This window comes from Carettochelys insculpta, chromosome 1 (assembly GCF_033958435.1).
Source record: "Carettochelys insculpta isolate YL-2023 chromosome 1, ASM3395843v1, whole genome shotgun sequence".
Classification (NCBI taxonomy): domain Eukaryota; kingdom Metazoa; phylum Chordata; order Testudines; family Carettochelyidae; genus Carettochelys; species Carettochelys insculpta.
The window spans coordinates 105,770,681-105,790,653 of NC_134137.1; the positions used below are offsets into that span (position 1 = coordinate 105,770,681).

Sequence of the window (19,973 nt, forward strand, 5' to 3'; positions counted from 1 at the left end):
TCCCACTTGGCAAGGGGGTGGGGCGTTAGGGGGGCTGCCACAGTGGGGTTATGAGCTAGTCTATGAGGCCCCACACTGTGGCAGGGAAGAGGTTGAGAGGAAGCAGAGCAGTGAGGGGGCAGCAGGGGCGTCAGGTGAGGGGGAGGTGGCAGGCTAGCAACTTGGTGAGGAGCCTATATATGGTCCTGAGAGTGTGGAGAACATTGCCCCAGGCCTCCTGCCACCATGCTGGGTCATCACAGTCCATCTCCAGGCACTACCAGAGAAGCTAGTTTTGCTCCTGGAGGGCAGCTGTGGAAGTGGTGGCCTCGTCATCCTGGCCACACTGATGGTCCCTCCAGGGGGTGAGGGTGGCCCAGTCCTCTCAGCTGCATAGGGTGGACTCTCCGGCTCCAAGTTGTGGACTGTCTTTCAGTAATAGTGCCACTCCCCCATTAGTACAGCCCATTCCTTCTTTCCAATGAATTTTGAATCTTGGTATTACTATGCCCAATTGATTGAATTTATTGCACCAATTTCTCTGATGTCTATTATATCTATATACTCCTTCAATATGAGGCAGTTTAGTTTACCCATTTTTTTATTTAGATTTCTAGCATTTGGATATAAGCACTTTGGAAAGTTGTCACTCTTTAGCTGTTTGCCATTACAAGATGTGATTGAATGGGGCTCTTTTTCGTTTGACTTTTTCTCATCAAATCTTACCTGTACAAGTTATACCTCTTAAAACTGGCAACCTCTTGTCCAGCAACATCATCAGGACTACGAATACTCCTGGACCAGAATGTCCAGGAGCCTAACGGCAGGAAGGCCAGCCCAGGCCAGGGTCAAGAGCCTAAGCAGCCCAGATGGGGTGCAGCACGGAAATGAGTCCAGAGCCCCTCTGTCACCATAGGGAGTGCAGGGCTGGAGCTAGAGTTCCCTGGCAGCCATGCAGCAGTGGAGCTGGATACCCTCCGCAGCCCATTGGGAACCCAACTCTCTGGCTTCTCTGGTGTAGAAATGATGGTGTACCACCTTCATTTCTTCACTGTCTCAAGTTGGGTCTAATCTCCCCATCAAGACTGGCTGTGTAAGGGAAGGACAATACCTGTCCCTCCAAAACCTGTCCAGAGTAACAGCTGAGAGCCCCAGACCCCTAGCAACCTCAGGTGATCAGATGTAATTAGGAGGACCTATTTCACAGTCCATGACACCTTCTTTCACTGTTGTGAAATTGGTAGGATTTATCATGTCACCCACTTGAAAAACAATGGAACATTGAGAATTGCTATGGCAGACGTCACTAGATGGCACTGTTATACAGTCTTCCAAGTTCCTTATCTTAACAAAAGAAAGTTTATCATTCTGAACTTGGGTGCCACATTTGCATAATTTTTCGTGGTGCCCAAGCAGAATTAACCTGTCCATAAGATGGAGCAGGGCAACTGCTTGGGGTCCCATGCTTTGGGGGAGGGACCCTGTGCTTCTGAGGTACGTACAGTACAGGATGACTTATAGGGATAGTGAGGGGGTTGGCACTGGCAGCAGCAAGTGACGTGGCTCCAGCCAGCCATGTTCTGCCCTCCCTCCAATGGCTCCCCCTGTTGCTAGAGGGAGGGGGCAAAAGATAGAAAGAGGTAAAGCAGCAGTCAGGGCTTGGTGGAAGGGGTGGAATCAGGGCAGGGTGAGCAGAGAAGAGCAGGAAAAGGTGGTACAAGTTGGGGTCAGGTCACTTGCTGCTGCTGATGCCAGGCTTCCCACTAATACCTCCAGTTGCTGTGGACTCTATGTCCCCCTGAATCAGAGCTCCTCCCCCGAAAGGCGTGGTGGGGTTGGGGTTGGAGAAGCATTGGATCTTTTGGGGAGATTTTTAGAGAGCTGAGGAGTTTTCCCCTGCAAACCTTTGCTCATCCTTAGCCAAAACTCCCCTGTATCCCTGCATGCCCACTCTCATTTAGCTTCTAGCTCAGTGCTGCCACCTCACTAGCTCTCGTGACCCCACTCTAATCTGTCCCCCCATTAGCAGCTCTGAAGCCACCAGTGTGACTGCCCAGCATCCCACATGCCTGTCTTTCCCCACCATATTCTGTGTCTCCTTACCTGTCCCCAGGGGCAAGGTGTTGTGAGGAAGGCCTCCATTGCCTGCTCCTTCTCTGCAGCTGACTGTTCAAATCCTGAGCCTGCTTCCCTGTTTTCTGGTACCAAAAGTACAAAAGGGTATACTTGGGCAAAAGGGTATACTTTCAGTGCCTTCTTGGCAGAATCAATTCTTTATAGGGGAAAAAAATTGCAGTGCACTTGATTTTGTGTCTACGGTGGCACAGAATCTCCCCAGGAGTAATCTGTAGTCCTTGTTCTGTGCTTCCTTCTTGCACCCTGTTTTGGAGGGATCCCTGGTGCTGTAGGAAGCATGCTCTGTTAGCCTCCAAAAGATTTGCATTCCATCCTTTACGTGTCCTCCCTCTGCCGTCTATAGTCTGTGTGCTGCAAGGATAAAAATCCTGAGTGAGAATGAGGTATTTTTCAAGCTTAAGAAGCAAGAGCAACCTCATTAAGAGTCCCTCCAAATGGCAGCAGATGGTAATATGATTTTAAACAAAAAACTGAATTTGCTTAAGTTAATGATACATTTAATGTGTTCTAGGACAGCGTCTTGCTCAGGCTGTGAACATTCAAAGTCAAATATAGCAGATCATTCATCTGAAGGGAGAAATGAAAATACTCTTGGGGGAATTTAGCACCAAAAATTCTGTGTACAATATTTTAAAATTTTGCATATTTTAATTTGTTAAAAAATAACACAATCACATGTTTACATTATGTTGATAATTTATTTAAAATTATCTGTCCATAAGTATGGCTGTTAACCACACAAAACATTATTTTGGTATTTTTTTTACAAAAAGTTTCTTTATTGGCCATATCAACACAGAACTTTAAGTAATTCATTGAAATAACAATGCAGAACTATATTTCCTGCACCTGTTTAGTCTATGCAAAGATTATGAGAACAGCAACTGGAGTGAGAATTTATTACTTGTAATCATTTTCAGTGTCTAGTTTAGTTTGCAGGTTCTGTTTTGTTTTGCTTAGTAACCTGCCTACTACCTCCTGAGACCACTTAAATCCTATCTCTTAAGCTTAATAAAATCACTTGTTTACTAAAAAAAAACACAAGTGTAAACAATTGTTACTGGAGATGGAGGCAAGAAGCCTGCTTATATCTCTCTTTAGTCTGAGAAAGTGGGTGAATATGAGCTTACTTTATATAAAACTTTATACAGATTTATCTGGGGTTCAGGTCCCATTGAGGCTGTGCATTTGGTGATGAGGCAAGTCCATGAGATCAGACTTCCCAGAGCTGATGTGAACTGAGTTTCTGTATTATACTGCAGAGGGTTACAAGAAGTCTTGTGGCTGTGACCCTGTCTCTGTGTTACTGGAGGAAGCCTGGGGGTCTCTCTCAGGACAGAGTTGAGGGGCACCCATGAGGGCGGAAAGGTGACCTAAGTTGCAATTCAGCATGTCAAGTGACAGTCCCAAGGAGAAGGGGGAGGGACTGAACCCATCACGCTGACGTCCTAATTATTTTGAATGTAGATGTATCTGTCCCAGGATATTAGATAGACAAAATGAGGGAAGTAATCTGTTTTATTGGACAACATCAGAAGACACTTGTCTCTCTCACCAAAAGGTCTTTCTCAGACCTGAAGAAGAGCTCTCTGTTGGTCAAAAACTTTCCTCTCTCACCAACAGTAATTGGTACAATAAATGATATTACCCTGTCCACCTAGATTCGTTACTTATTTTGAAACAAAAACACACTCTGCAGTTTTGCTTTTTCCACTTAGAAGTTGCTAGTGTTCTTGACACAGGTTGAAATTTTAATATTCAGGTCTCCTTGTGAATTGAAAACCAAACACTTTTCAGGGAGTTGCTTCTCAGAATCAGAGACATTTATTACTATTGATTTCATATAAATTATTTTGAATCCAAATTACAAAATCTTGGCTTTTTTTTTAAGAAACTGCTTTAATGTAATATTAGAAAAAAGTTAAGAGTAAAACCCCCTAATCTACACCCAAAGCAATTTTGTTGTTTTGCTAACTTTATTTTGACATCTTCTATATTTTACCCTTTTTATAAAAAGGGTCTATAACCAATGTAAAAAGGAAAGGAAGTAACTGACATCCCCAGATACATTTAAACCTATAGAAAACATGTGAAGCAGACAACATTCCCATCCTCTTCTACAAGCACAGGCCACAAACAGAGTACTAATGTCTCTCCTATTTGGAGTTTGAGTTTGCTATAAAAGAAAATAAAGATTAGTCCAGTATTCTCTACATTCCACATTTTCCATAAACACAACTCACTCTCCTACTAGACCCTCTTCAGTCCAGTGAGGAACCTAGAACAGAATATATATATAAAAAAAAGTAGGTGTAGCCCATCAGGTAAAAGAAGCCAATGCTTCCCCTGACCTTGTCCCTTGTCATTCATCCTGGTCCATCTGCATAGTCCTTCCTCATCCCTTGTCATCCATCAGGAATCGTGTGTCCCACGTGTAGGCTAGGGGCATTGAAACCTTAGTCTGTAAAAGTTCTCCTGGGCACCACCCACACAGCAAAGCAGAATCATGGTCTCTAACAAAGTTTCCAAGTTCATGGGTGGGGGCATGCCGCATGAAGGGGCTGTCCTGCATCCTCTTTGGTCTGGTGGTCTTTCTGAAATAGCAAAACAGGTAAACAAATCCATCAGGTAAAAGAATCCAATGCGTCACCCAATTTCATCAGCTGTCACAGTCCCTCTGAGTTATCCCTCTTTGGCTCTTGGGGATGGCTATGTCCCACAGTGTAGTCTGTCAGGGGATGCTGCAGGTGCCTTTTCCCAATCTCCACTCTCGTCAGTCATCTGTGTCATTGTGGTCCCTTGTCGACTGTCTGGTGCATTGCTGCTGATACTGGGAATATAGTCCAGTGGGGGATACTCTCTATGCTGTCTTCGGTCAATGAGATATTTACAGTATGACATTGAATGGGGCGGTTCAGCAAGGACAAACACTGCAAATCAATAAAACCCTCAATAAGAAAGGTTTGTATTAGAAGCAAGGAAAAAGTTATCTGACAGAGCTGACCAAATTTAGCAGTGAGTTTTAGAAAAAAAAAACATTGCTAGTCTACTACATTAATGGCGAGTACATTTATTTCAAATCTATCAATGTATATTTATTAACCTTACTTTAGAAATTTATTAAAACATCTAATGAAACTCTGGGGTGACCGCCATTCCCATTGCCTTTCCTGGGGCCAAAATTTCATACTCTGGCTGTGTTTACATTTGCATTCTTGTTTCGAAAGATGTATGCAAACGAGGGAAATCAAAAATGCACGAGGCACAGATGTGCATATCTGGCACCTCATTTGCATATTCTTATTTCAAAATAGCTTCTTTCGAAAGAAGAAAACCAGTGTAGATGCTGCTTTTTCAAAAGTAAACCCCATTTGCACACCTCTTTCAAAAGAGGAAAGCAAGTGTAGACACAGCCCACTGGTTTTCATCTTTCAAAAGAAGCTATTTTGAAATAATAGGCAAATGAGGTGCCAGATATGGGTGTGTCTATACTTGCATTCCTCTTTTGAAAGAAGCATGCAAACGAGGCAAATTGAAAATGCAAATGAGGCACAAATTTGCATAGTTGGCACCTCATTTGCATATTCTAATTTCAAAAGAGCTTCTTTAGACAGAAGAAAACCAGTGTAGACACTGCTTTTTTGAAAGTAAACCCCATCTTCGAAAGAATCCTTCTTTCCATAAAAAAAGGGTAGAAGGATTCTTTCAAAGATGGGTTTACTTTTGAAAGAGCAGAGTCCACACTGGCTTTCTTCTTTTGAAAGAAGCTCTTTTGAAATTAGAATATGAGGTGCCAAATATGCAAATGTATACCTCATTTGCATTTTGATTCACCTCATTTGCATATTTCTTTCGAAAGAGGAATGGAAGTGTAGATGCACTCTTTGTGTAGCATCATTAGATTTTTTTTCCCTGTTCTAGGTTTTTGACTGGTTTTGCTTTCATGCTTCTTCAAAAGTTGCTTTGACAGTGAAACACCTTTTAGAATAGTTTAGAGTGTATGGTATGGCAGTTTTTGTTATTGACCACTATGCACTGGATTGTGATTGCTGCATTTATTACAAACAATCTTTGCTGTAAGGTATCCATATATCCAGTATTTATTGGTTCATATGAATTTGTAATTTTGCTTTATCTTGGTTATTGGTTATTAAAATAGCCACAAATAGGAATACATCACCATAAATAATTTAGACTCTGAATATTCCATCTGTTTCCTGTTCAGCACTACATGATGCATATATATTACACAGGACTCTAATATGACAGTGGTTTTATGATAGGTCACAATACTAATGAACACATTAACAAGGCCAAATGACAAATCTTCAACATCACCTCCTGTAAATACCTCAAGATCTCAAACCAAATCCTTCCCAAATATCTCCAATAAACACTGTACAACCTCAGCTCAATAACCCATACCAGCGGCCTTCTATATGCTTCCCAGACACACAAAGAAACTCAGACATACCACTCAAACCTGGGCATGACATTGTTACTGAAGGACTCAGAGCTCATAGACACCATCCTCAAATTACCACCCAAAAGGCCAGCTTTTATGTCCTGAGGAGAAACTCTGGGGTACACATCTTAGCACACTTTAAATCACCTCTGCTGAAGAGGGACACTCCAACAGGATAGTATATCAACTCATGGGATGGGCCACCCAAATATCTCTAGAAAAGCTGCTTCAGTACAGAGAGATAGCCAGGTTAGTTTGTATTCAAGACTGCTTTTTTGGTTTTGCTTCAATACAGAAAAACCCACCATACGACTCTAGTTGTCATCCAGAATCCCCTCTTCTGGCCTTCAAAAACATAACATTCCATCCTTGACAAGCTCATCTTCGGGCACAAGTGCCTAATAGACCAGAACTCAGACCCTGCCCTAACAACACATGCAGAATCTACAGACATATCCACTGCTATATATATATCAGTACTTCCACAACACAAGAATCTTTCAAGATTTGTCCCTACACATACCTATCACTGCATGTGGTGTGCCTTATCCAGTGCACTAATTGCCCTAATAGCTACTAGAGAATCATAATTCTCACAAAAATGCTCACTGAAAAGGAAAAAAAAGACAGAAATACCATATCACCTATGGGAAAACACTTGCCATAGAAAAGTCATTTAATATCTTAGCTCTCAGTCCACATCCTCAAAGGAAACCTGCACACTTTCTAAAGATGAGCCTCAGACCTTAGATTTATAACTTCGTTAGACTCTAAAAATCATGGCTTTAATAATGACACTGGATTTATGATGTATTACAACAGTCTGTAACCCACTCACTCCCATTTTTCATGCTGTGTTTTCAAAGGTGTTAAGAGGCACTTCACTTTGAATGATCTCTTACTAAACATATTAACCATCAATGCTAAACGATCTATTCCACCTTGTATTTAGCTATGGCACACTTAATATTTTCCCCAGATTGGAGGGAGAGCTCAGTGTAGTTCAGAAGCTTGTCTCTTTCACCAACAGAAGTTCAACGGATAAAATATATGTCACCCACAACTCTGGAGGTGTTATATAGCAGCTGGTGGTTTTTTTTTTTTAAAAAAAAATGCCTTGCTTAAGTTGTTTTCTTGCATGGATTGGTACATTATTGACATTTCCAAACGACTATGTCTGGCAGTTTACAGCCCCCTTCATGGTTTCAGTGGCATCTGTTGTAGATTTCTAATGTCTCTGCCATATGCAGCTTGTTAAAATATTTAAGTTTTCAAAATTTAACTTTTGTTACACTTCTCCCCAAACCATTTGGAAGAAGTGGTCTTCTATCAGGTTTCCTTCCAGACTTAAAGATTAAAGTTATTCAATTTTTTCCCAAACATTTAATTTACTTCTAGCACCATTTAATTAGCGTGTGACATGCCAGAGTCTGGGTGGAGGGGGTGGGGGAACGCCTAGGAGATTAATGCTTGTACCAGTTTTCAAACATAGCTCCAAAGGGCTAAGATACCCAGGCCAAGTTACAAGGTTACTAAGTCTTGCACTTTTATCACGAGTCTGATAACGTTTGCTGTTTTTTGTAATACCCCAGCCCCTGAAGTCTCTCGTGGTTTTAAAGAAAATGTGAAAGCCTGAAAGGAGAAAAATAACCCAACAAACCAAAACTTTCTTTGCCCCAAATTATTATGTGAGAAACACAAGACTATTGTACCAATCTCATGAGTTTGGGCCACTGGTGTTCCCCACAAAACACTAACACCCTCTGACACCGTGTTTCTCAAGGTACTTGGTGGCGCACTGAAGCCTGACAACTGGGGTGGTAGGGGAGTCATCCCTCGTTCCACGCTATTGCAGCTGCCGCCCCACTAGCGCTACTCCCGCCCGTAGCAGCTCACCCGCGCAAGCAGCTGCGGCAGGCAGGGCAGCAGCTTCTCTTTCTGACTACCTGCCGCCCCCGTTCCCCCAATGTCATTGGCTGTTGCAGCAGCCCCTCGCAAAAGCTATTGGTCTCCTTCTGCTACCTGCAGGGCCAGGGAACGCCCTCTTTTTGGCTGCTCTCTCCCATTGGTCGATGTGCCGGCGCGCTGGCCTCTACCATTGGCTGTTGCTGGGCCCGCCTGGCAGGGATTGGCTTGCCCGCCCCGCGCCCCGCCCCCGCCAGCTCGGGTTAGCTCGCTGCCGAAGGAGTCTAGGCGTGAGGCAGCCTGTCAGCCGCTCAAGCGTCTTGCTGGAGCCTCGTGCCCTGGCAGCGCGCGCGCGGCCACTTCGGGCTGCGAAGCTCGGGCACCGTCGCGCCCAGCTGCTGCTGGCGCTGGGTCGGGGCGCCCGAGGCGCGACCCCGCAGCGACCATGCCAGTGCCTGGGCGGGGGAGGCAGCCGGCGGGAGCGGCCGCCCTGCCAGAGCCGAGCCGCGGCTGCTGGGACAGGCGCCTGCCCCCCGCCTGAGCCCGCGCCCGGAGCTCGCACCATGGACGAGCGGCTCCACAAGTGGCTCCTGCCGCTGCTGCTGACCCTGCTCTTCGTGCTCATCATGTACCAGTACGTGTCCCGGTCCTGCCCCAGCACCGCCTGCCCGCGGCGCGCCCCGGCCCGGCCAGCCCAGCGGCCGCCGGAGGAGGGGGCGGCGGCGGCGGCGGCGCTGCCGCGGCAGGTGACCAAGTTCCCGTTCGCGCGGGCCGAGCTGTGCCGCCGGGTGCAGTTCGACATGCGGGGCCGCGACGTGATCGTCTTCCTGCACATCCAGAAAACCGGCGGCACCACTTTCGGGCGCCACCTGGTGCGCAACATCCGCCTGGAGCAGCCCTGCCACTGCCGCGCCGGGCAGAAGAAGTGCACCTGCCACCGGCCCGGCGGGGACAAGGACACTTGGCTCTTCTCCCGCTTCTCCACCGGCTGGAGCTGCGGGCTGCACGCCGACTGGACCGAGCTCACCAGCTGCGTGCCCGCCGCCATGGAGCGCAGGGGCTGCCCCGGCAACCACACCCTCAGGTTAGTGCCCGCCCCGCTGGAGCGGGAGGGCTGCGGTGCCGCCATCCGTCGGGGAAAGGCTGCGGCATCGGGCGCTGCGGCTTGCAAAGCGCCGGGGACGCGCGGGCCCTTGGAGGATGGTCCTGGGGAGGGCGGCTCTGGCGGCATGGAGAGTGACATTCCGCCCCCTTGTGCTGTTGCGGCGCCACTGACCTGCAAGGGGATGTGGCACTCATCCCCTTGATACCGTGGAGACTCGCTGCAGAGCTCTGTTGCTAGTTAGACATTTGTCTGTCTGGGCCAGGCTCATTCTGCAGCCCAGATTCAGTCCTGTCCTCGTACCCTGGGGCTCGCTGGCTAGCTCTGTGTGATCAGAGCAGGACACCTTGCAATAAATCAGACTCCTTAAGAGGGTGTTGTTAGGTTGGAAGTCAGTCTCATTGATCCAGGGACCCAATCAATGTTGTTGACACACTTTTGATTAAAAATGGGCTCTAAAAGCTAACTTGCATTATTTCATGTATGCCTTGCATTTCACTAATTAGTTTCGTCTGCTTGCTTTTATGAACAAGCTATCTTTCGATTGCACAATAGAATATTTGAATCCAAAGACTGGCTTCATCCACATTAACTATAGAGTGTTACGATCGCAAATTGTGTCTCTTAAACTTTTAAGTCCTCTAGAACAGTAACTTTCTCTTTGTGGCTGTTAGTGAAATATACAGTACTGATGTATAAACATGTAAGTGTTTTGTAAAACTTCATTGTAGTCCGAACCTATATTTAGGCCCAGATTAATTCTCTTTTCTGGAGTGCTGGTAATGACTTTCCTGTTGGATTTCCATGCTCTTTGTTAGAAGGGTGGGCCTCTATTTTTCCTGGTCATGATAACATATATCTTCTGGCATGGGTTATCTGAATTTCTGAGACATAAGCTTTTCAGAGACTCGGCATCTAAAGGATTTTTCATAAAAGTTTAGATCAATTTATTCAATTATTCACATTCTTTTTTATGTGAAAGAGAATGAGGTAAAGAAACCTACAAGTTTACAAACAAACAAAAGTAATGTACAGGCAGATGGCTCACGTGTCACCAGAAATATAGCACTGGATATGTTTATCTATGTGTGCAAATGTTTATATTTATGATGCCTTGTGCTTCCTGGCATATTTTTCAGAGTTTCGTTAATTGTAGTTGCAAGAAGATTGTAAATTCAGAATTTTTCTGAAATGTATTGCAACTGTAGGTTTCCAGTCAGTTCAAGTGATTGGTAGTGGGATGCTGTTGTTTGTCTTAAGAGCCTGAGAGCATGCAAAAGCCACAATGGCTAGAGGTTTCTGAGATTAAATCCTGTATGTCACTTTCACCCACTGGTCTAATTTCAGCTCCTTTCACAGGACAGCAAATATAGTTTAATTATAAATAAACTCTGCTGTCTGGCAGCATTTGAACAGCTCTTCCTCAGGGCTTTAATTAAAAATTACAAATTGGTTCACATTTCAGAAGAAGGCCACAATTGTTGATGCTCTCCTCCTCTGCTTGTTTTTTCCTGTTCAGGGGACTTATAATACTTGTTAAATCTGGCGACGTTAATTTACTGACAAATTTCTGGCCTTAATAGATTGCTTTACTTCTATACTTATTGTGTTCTCTCTCTCTCTCTCTCTCTCTCTCCCTCACACACACACACACACACACACACACACTCTCTCTCTCTCTCTCTCTCTCTCTCTCTCTCTCTCTCTCTCTCTCTCTCTCTCTCTCTCTCTCTTTACATATCTTTGTTGCTACTTTTTTCTTCTAGGGCTTGTCTACACTTGGAAATTTACCAAAATAGCTAAATGACAGAGAGAGAGTGAGGGTGTCAGTACTATTCCATGCTAGAGTGTCCTCTCAGGGTAATACTGAAATAACAATTCTGGAATAATTACTCATAATAACTACCCTGGTAAATTTTGATGTGTAAAGAGGCCCTTAAACTTTTTCTTCGTTCTGTGTTTTGCATTATGTGAGAGAAGAAGAGCATAAGAGCTGTCTGTGACAGTCCACTTAGACTCAACAAAATCAGGATCACAAGAATCATTGCACTTTGCCAAACAAGTTTCTGAAATACCTAATTAGCATACGCTTAGGATGGCTACAGATTTCATAACTCTCTCTTGAGCTATGTGTTTGTCAGGTCTTGCAAGAGGAAGAAGATCTCGGGTTGTCAATAATAAAATGGAAGATATTGCAAGTATGTGGTTATTTAAAGTGTTTTTACAATGTTTTTCAATAAACATTTAAAAAAAAAAGCCTTCAGTTAACTTTTAAAAGTAATCTTTAAACACCTGTGATGTATTTCCCATTTCCCACTTACTGATATCCAGGCTGGGGGGAGCATCCAATGTGAAAGGTGCCTGCTGGTGGAATTTGTCAGGCAGCAGGTGGGAGAGCTGCAGGGGGAGGTGGCTAGGTTGAGGAGTATCTGAATTCATGAACAATTCCTGGACAGTATTCATGTGGAGACAGCTGAGGTAGCCGTCCCAGTACCCAGGACTGATGACCCACCACTGGTGGAGGAGGAGATGGCTCAGGGTGGACACTGGCAGCTTATTACTTCTGGCAACAGGAAGTGCTCCACCCCTGCTCCCAACCCTCCCACCATGGTCCTAGGAAACCGCTATGCTGTACTTGATACAGGAGACAAGCAATCTCCCATTACAGCCGAGGAGAAGTCTACTACCCCCAAGGCAGAGACGTCAGCTGCCACCACTGTGAGGAGGAAATGTAGAGTGGTGGTGGTCGGCGATTCTCTTCCGAGGGGGACAGAGGCACCCATATGTCGCCCTGACATTTCATCTTGGGAGGTATGCTGCCTGCTGGGGGCCCGTATCCGAGATGTTACAGAAGTGTTGTCGAGGATTATCCAGCCCTCTGACCCTATGCTACTCATCCATGTGGGCACTAACGATACTGTGCGGTGTGACACTGAGAGGATCAAGAGTGACTACAGGGCTCTGGGAGTACAGGTGAAGGAGTTTGGGGTGCCAGTGGTATTCTCTTCAATCCTCCCTTTCAAAGGTAGGGGTCCAGGCAGAGACAGGTGCATCCTGGAGGTGAATGCCTGGCTGTGTAAATGGTGTTGCCAGGAGAGCTTTGGCTTTCTTGACCATGGGATGCTATTCCAGGAAGGACTGCTAGGCAGAGATGGCGTTTGCTTTTCGAGGAGAGGGAAGACCCTATTTGGACACAGACTGGCTAAGCTAATAAGGTGGGCTTTAAACTAGGTTCAACAGGGGCAGGGAAGCAAAGCCCACAGGTAAGTAGAGAAGATGGAGATCTGGGAGATGGGTCAGAAATGGGAGGGAGTAAGGGCTATAATGGCAGAGGAGAAGGAGGGTCAGGGCAAAACTGGGAGGCAAGATCAAATCATTATCTTAGATGCCTATATACATATGCAAGAAGTATGGGTAATAGGCAGGAAGAACTGGAAGTGCTAATAAATAAATACAACTATGACATTGTTGGCATCATGGGTGCCTCTGTCCCCCTCAGAAGAGAATGGATTAGAATGCTGGTATGGAAGGGTACAGCTTGCTAAGGAAGGATAGACAGGGGAAAAAGGGAGAAGGTGTTGCCTTGTATATTAAAAATGTACACACTTGGACTGAGGTTACTGTTGACAGATGCTTCTAGTGTAGACATAATCTTAATGTTTAAATATAACTTCATGTTGTTCCAAAATATTAGTTTTTATTTTGTGCATAAGAAGGAAAGAGATATGAGGGGGAAGATGAAGACAGGGTATGTAATGTGGTCCCCGTATACGTACAGTAAGTCCGCATCTGAAAACACTTACATGTATGTAGTACCCAGGGGCACTGAGCCCTCATCTGGGGTGAATAAAGTCTCTGCTCTACAGCCTTGGCTGAGAGCCAGCTGGCCTTTAGCTCGTGGTAGAGTGCAGGGTTTTAGACCCTATGCTCGCAGAGTGTATCCCTGGTGCCGGCAACCTGCATCTGTTGGCGTTACACGTGCTTATCTTTATTCATGGGAGTAGTCCCATGGAAGTCAAATAACGAATTTAATTCTCAACATTTAGCTGTTAACTCAGTGGAACTGTGTGAAATGTGAGTAATAGTAAAGACATTTGTTTCCACGGCTTTGGTGTGATTTATAGAACATTTTGTACAAGTGTGTTATGCAGTGCATAAATTTATAAAGGTATTATGTGGTGTAAAATCTTATCCTGTACATAAGTAAAGGAGCTATAACTTTAATATCTTTGGGGATTATCGGAATTGCTTAGCATTAAATTTGAAGCTTCATTAAGTATTCAGTCAGCATTTTAATCTTTGTAAAATAGATAATTAAGGAGGGGAGAAATTATTGCAATGAAAATTGTGTGATAAATGTTATCTTGTGATAGAATCCTCCTTTAATTTATGTATATAAATAGTACAGTATTTAATAAGCAGAGGTTTAAAGTTAGTGTTTTAGAGGAGGTAAAATTGAGTGGTAGGATTAAAGATTGTACATGGGAGATTAAAGTGTATTAAAGTAGATTATTGATAAATCAACTTTAAAAGGGAGATGTTAGAAAACAGTTGGAAGAAAAAGCATAGCAGTTGTGCAGTGGACTGCTAATAGTCATTTAAAAGAGCAAATAAGCAAATGCAAGAAGAACTGTGCACAGAAATATAACATCTGTCTTTGGGAAATCATTTGGACATTCAGTAATATTATTGCTCTTACTCAAATTTTTATCTGAAGTAATCAATGGATGAAACTAGTCACTGTCTTGTTGTCTTTATTGTATTCTATCTTGTGTCAGGTCAAGAGAGAGTGGTAGCAAATTTTAATAGCTTAAGGTTGGAAGGGGCCAACTATCAGTCTATCTGGCTACGTATACACTAGCCCCTTCCTTTCAGAAGGGGCATGGTAATGAGTGAGTTGGGAGATACTAATGAGATGCCGTCATGACTATGCAGTGCTTCATTAGCACAATGGCAGCCGCACGTGATTCGAAGCACTTTCAAATTGTGCACCACCCTTGTAGATGGGGCCTTTCAAAAGGACCCCTTGGACTTTGAAAATCCTTTCTTCCTATTTGGTTTTAGGGAGAAGGGGGTTTTCAATGTCCGGGGGTTCCTTTTGGAAGACCCTGGTTGACACAGGTGGCATGATTCAAAATCAGTGTTTTTGATTCGTGAGTGGCCACCATTATGCTAATGAGGTGCAGCATATTCATGGCAGCACCTCTGGCATCTTCCCAACTCTCTCATTACCATGCACCTTCTGAAAGGAAGGCACTAGTGTAGACGTAGCCTCCATGTATTACTCTACTTACTTGACACTCAGTTTGCAAAGGCCCTTAGCAAAAGCCTGTTTCTGAAAAGTGCTGACTGCACTCTTCCATGACCATCTTTCGCTCCCAACGAAGGTAGGATCAAGCCCTAACCACCTGTCTAGGAATATACACTAAGAAACTTAAACTGAATATTGGAAGTAGTGATGAAAATGTAATTATATAAATGGAATTTTTACCTAAAGTAAGAATGAAGGTTATGAAGGTCATATCTTGGAACAAAGTGAAGTATATTAGATATTCATAAATAACAAGCAGTCCTGTAGACCTCAGAGACTAGCAAATATTTTAGGTCATGAGCTTGTGTGGGTAAGAGCTGTCTTAACTAGTAACCTGATACATTTGTTAGTTTCTAAGGCTATGTCTAAACAGCAGCCCTAGTTTGAAATAAGCTATTATGGAATAGCTATTCTGGAATAAATATTTTGGAAAAGGGCTGCTACACACAAGGGCTACATCTACACAAGAGACTTTTCACAGCAAAACTGGGCTTTTGTCAACAGTTTGTCAGCAAAACCCAGCACATCCACTGGCAGCATTAAGCCTCTCCAAGTTCAGGTATAATGCCTCTCTCAACAGTGTTCTGTTGGCAAAACAGCCATGTAAATGCTCCAGGGTCCTTTTGTCAATATACAGGGCTTTGTGTTCCCCAGGCAGCCGTGTTGTTAGCCGTTCTGTTATCTAGAAATAACTTGGATGTGTGGCTGTAGCCTAAGGTGATGCAGGACTGCTTGTTATTTGTGAAGCTACAGACTAACATGGCTACCCCCTGAGACTATATTAGATATTATACATAACACCTTAAGGGCCTGAATTTATATGAGGAATTAGAGTTCAAATTTCTATTTTGTACTATATTGGATAAATTTGATTATTACAGGAACTTCTCAATCAGTTTTCAATTTCAGCTCAGAGAAAACCTTTGGCTAGATATCTAGCCAAGCATTGTACTCAAGTTGATATCAGGAAGATGATGAGAGAACCCTTGTTGTGAATGTTACCAAAATGTTTGATCCCTTGAGATATATCTGAATATATCCTTGGTTTAAAGAAAAAGATAGTGTATTTTGCTCTGTTGTTAACATCATGGAGTAAGCATAATCTGACAGCTCAGCTCTTCCGATGGTTGTATATTGAAAGAATCAGATATTTAGAACTTAGAACCATTTATCATGTTTATTTATATTAGCCATTATTTGCAATAAAGTTTTACATTAATATTTACAAACATTTCAAATGGCATTTTATTTGAACGCTCTAATACACATTTTGAATATATTTATCTTTTAGAAGTGATTTTGAAGAAAAGGATTTGAATATAGTATCAGTGACTTGTACAAGTAACATATTGATTTTACAAGTACATCTAGTAACTAAACCTTGATGGTCTCTGGAGGGACCAAAACAGATGTGAAGCAATACCTTAACTGAATTTTTTAGTTTTCTGTGTTTTTAATCTGCATCATTAACATACTCTTCAAAAAGGTATGAAGAGTTCTTAACCAAGCGTTTCCTACATCCCAAAAATGTATGGGGAATATAAGTTACTGTTATGCAGCCAGTTATAACTCAAATTTTCATCTTCATCAGGGATTGCCTTTTAAAATTCACGTAAGTCACTTACTGCTGTAAACCAGATTTTCAAAAGATTAAGTTGGGACTTCTATTCTTGAAAACTTTGTCAAAATGCAAATAATTAAATTATGTTTAATTTATTGGAATTCTGATCTCATTGTAAAAACTGAACATTTATTTTGGTGTTAGATTTTATGCCACTGAAAACTCTTTTCTTCACAAAAAGAATATTTTCAGCTTCCGTGAATACGGTTTTAGCCATCACTAAAACACCTACGCATGTTTAGCTTGTAATGCATGAGTAGACCTATTGAAATGCCCACTTCTTTGATTACGTGGTCAAGTTCTTAATTTATGGTATTTTATTTGCCTGTAGCACTTTTATGAAGCTTAAATAAGATGCCAAATTAATAGCAGCATGTTTAAAAACAATGTTTACAATTAACTTTAAATTTTAATCTAAAATTGTAGTAGCACGTTTTTTTCAAATATGTTTGAAAACTGATTTAAACAAGATTGGAGCTTTGTAATAAGGGATTTGCATAATTGATTTAAATTTCTGCATTCTAACCCTTTGTCTTGAAATCTCTCTAGAACTTTTTTCGGGATAATTAAAAGTTAACTTTATGAATAAGAACATAATAATATCCATATTGGGTTGCACAAAAGGTCCATTAGCCCAGCTTCCCAACAGTGGCCAATGCCAGGTGTCCCAGAGGCATCCTAGAATAGGTAGTCATCAAAAAACAATGAGAAGTCCTGTGGCACCTTTCTAGACTGACAGATTTACTGGAGCATAAACTTTTTTGGGCAAATACGTACTTTGACACATGCATGAATTTATCTAGGTCTTGCATTTATGCATGAATTTATCTAGGGGTTTGTTAGCTGGTGGCCGGGTAATGTGCGGTGAGGTACCAACTATGCCCTTGTTACCATCCGAGTCTTTAACTGCTAGAGCTCAGGGCTCCTTCGCAGCGGGCAGCCTGGGCCAGGCTGACGGATGCCCCAGGGTCCTAAACACCCGAGTCTTTTACTGCTAGAGCAGGGAGTTCCTTCACAGCGGGCAGCCAAAATTGGCTGACGGGTGCCCCAATGGTACCACTAAGAGCCTTTCCACACCCAAGACTTCAACTGCTAGGACGCACTGTTCCGTCACAGCGGGCAGCCAGGATTGGCTGACCGGTGCCCCAGGAGTCTGCCCCGTGGAGGTGGCACGACTCTACGCTAGGCTCTTAGCACTCTCACCTATGGCCAGGTTGTGGTAACCAAACGGTTAAAGTTCTTTTGATTGTGCCGGCTGTGTTGCAGTGGCAAAGAGTAACAGCAGTCAGGCTTAGATCTTAACTAGTTACAAGTTTATTAAGCTACAGTTATAAGCGTGCGGTTACAAAAGGCTATTGTCTGCTTCTTATATGCTAGCAGAGTACAGGTGTTAACAGGTTATGTTACAATCCAATACAATGACATCTTACTACAACGATATCAATCTATAGAGCTCTAATTCTTTAACTGTGTACACCAAAAGGAGACCTTAATGTGGGTACATCTTACCCTCCTTGCGTCTCTCGATACCAGCGTAGCCAAGCCAGGATCGGTCACTCAATTCTACGGAAAGACGAATACGAGGTTGGGCATCCCCATTTGTGGACCTCAGGAGGCAATCACCTGACCCGACGAGCAGGTAGTTGGTGAAGATGCGCTCAGAATCAGAGTGCTGCTGGGCCCATCTTTATATCCCTTGAGTCATGTATTCTCTTTCTTATCTATGGTGTCAGATCGTACTGGTCTGTCTTTTGTGACACCAGTTTTTACAAGGGCAATTCTTACTTAATTTGAACTTGTAAGACAGGAGATAAAGAATTTGGGAGTACAGGACATTCTTTTACAAGGGTGGAGATTTCTCTTCTGGGATGGCTGTGTGGGTGCATCACTCCATTAATGCCAGCCAGGGTAATTTCCTGAGGCCCTCCTATTGACAGTTGGCCTGTTAGCCCTTTTATCTGTACTTTCTGTTTCTCAGGGTCACGATGAGCTAGCACATCTGGGCCTCTGTGGGAGACATCAAAGACTGTGCCGTCAGCAGCTGTTCCGTGCCCTGTGTGCTTGTGGGGCACCTCAGGAGGGGCAGCAAGCTGGCTTGTAAGGGGGAGACATTTGTCTGGCTACAGGGTTATAGTGGACCACAAATTAAATATGAGTCAAGAGTGTGATGCTGTTGCAAAAAAAGCAAACATGATTGTGGGATGCATTAATAGGTGTGTTGTTAACAAGACATGAGAAGTCATTCTTTTGCTCTACTCTGCGCTGGTTAGGCTTCAGTTGGAGCATTGTGTCCAGTTTTGGGTGCCACGTTTCAAGGAAGATGTGGAGAAATTGGAAAGAGTCCAGAAAAGAGCAACAAGAATGATCAAAGGTCTAGAGAACATGACTTATGAAGAAAGGCTGAAAGAATTGGGCTTGTTTAGTTTGGAAAATAGAAGATTGAGGAGGGACATGATAGCGGTTTTCAGGTATCTAAAAGGGTGTCGTAAGGAGGAGGGAGAAAACTTGTTCTTCTTGGCCTCTGAGGATAGAACAAGAAGCAATGGGCATAAACTGCAGCAAGGGCGGTTTAGGTGGGACATTAGGAAAAAGTTCCTAACTGTCAGAGTGGTCAAACGCTGGAATAAATTGCCTAGGGAGGTTGTGGAATCTCCATCTCTGGAGATATTTAAGAACAGGTTAGATAAGTGTTTATCAGGGGTGGTCTAGACAGTACTTGGTCCTGCCATGAGGGCAGGGGGCTGGACACAATGACCTCTCAAAGCGTCTTCCAGTCTTAGCATTCCATGATTCCTTTCTGAATCCTGATAAAGGCCTGTTCTTCACAACATCCTCTGGCAGGGAGTTCCACAAGTTGACTCTGCATTGTGCGAAGACATCCTTCTTTTGTTTGTTTTAAATCTGCTGTCTATTAATTTCATTTGGTGAACCCTAGTTCTTGTGCTAAACAAACTAGTAAGCATTTTTTCCTTATTTACTCTCTCCATGCCAGTTGTGATATTATAGATTTCTGTTTTCTAAACTGGTAAGTTTGTCTTTTAATCTCTTCTCTCATGGCAGGTGTTCCAAACCTGTAATCATTTTTGTTACCCTTTTCTGAACTTTTTCCAATAACAAGATACCGTTTTTTTGAGATGAAGTGACCACTTCCTCACACAGTATTCAAGATGTGGGCATACCATGGGTTTATATAAAGGAAATAAGATATTCTCTATCCCTTTTTAATGATTCCTAACATTCTATTTGCTTTTGTGACTGCTGCAGCATGTTGCGTGGATTATTTCAGAGAATTATGTGCAATGACTCCAAGATTTCTCTGAGTAATAATAGCTAATTTATTTCCAATCATTTTGTATGCATATTGAGGGTTATGTTTTCCAATATGCATTAATTTGCTTTTATCAACATTAAAATTAATCTACCATTTTGTTGCCCAGTCACCCAGTTTTGTGAA

General features: G+C 43.2%; 1 protein-coding gene across 1 annotated transcript in view; it reads left to right on the top strand.

Annotated features, from left to right (window-relative positions):
- Positions 1–9,048: 9,048 nt before the first annotated feature.
- The window catches only part of HS6ST3 (heparan sulfate 6-O-sulfotransferase 3), a 454,012-nt gene continuing 443,087 nt past the window's right edge, over positions 9,049–19,973 (top strand). The window contains exon 1 of the mRNA XM_074983110.1: positions 9,049–9,569. Coding sequence (XP_074839211.1) covers positions 9,049–9,569 — 521 coding nt within the window. The remainder of the gene's footprint in view (positions 9,570–19,973) is intronic.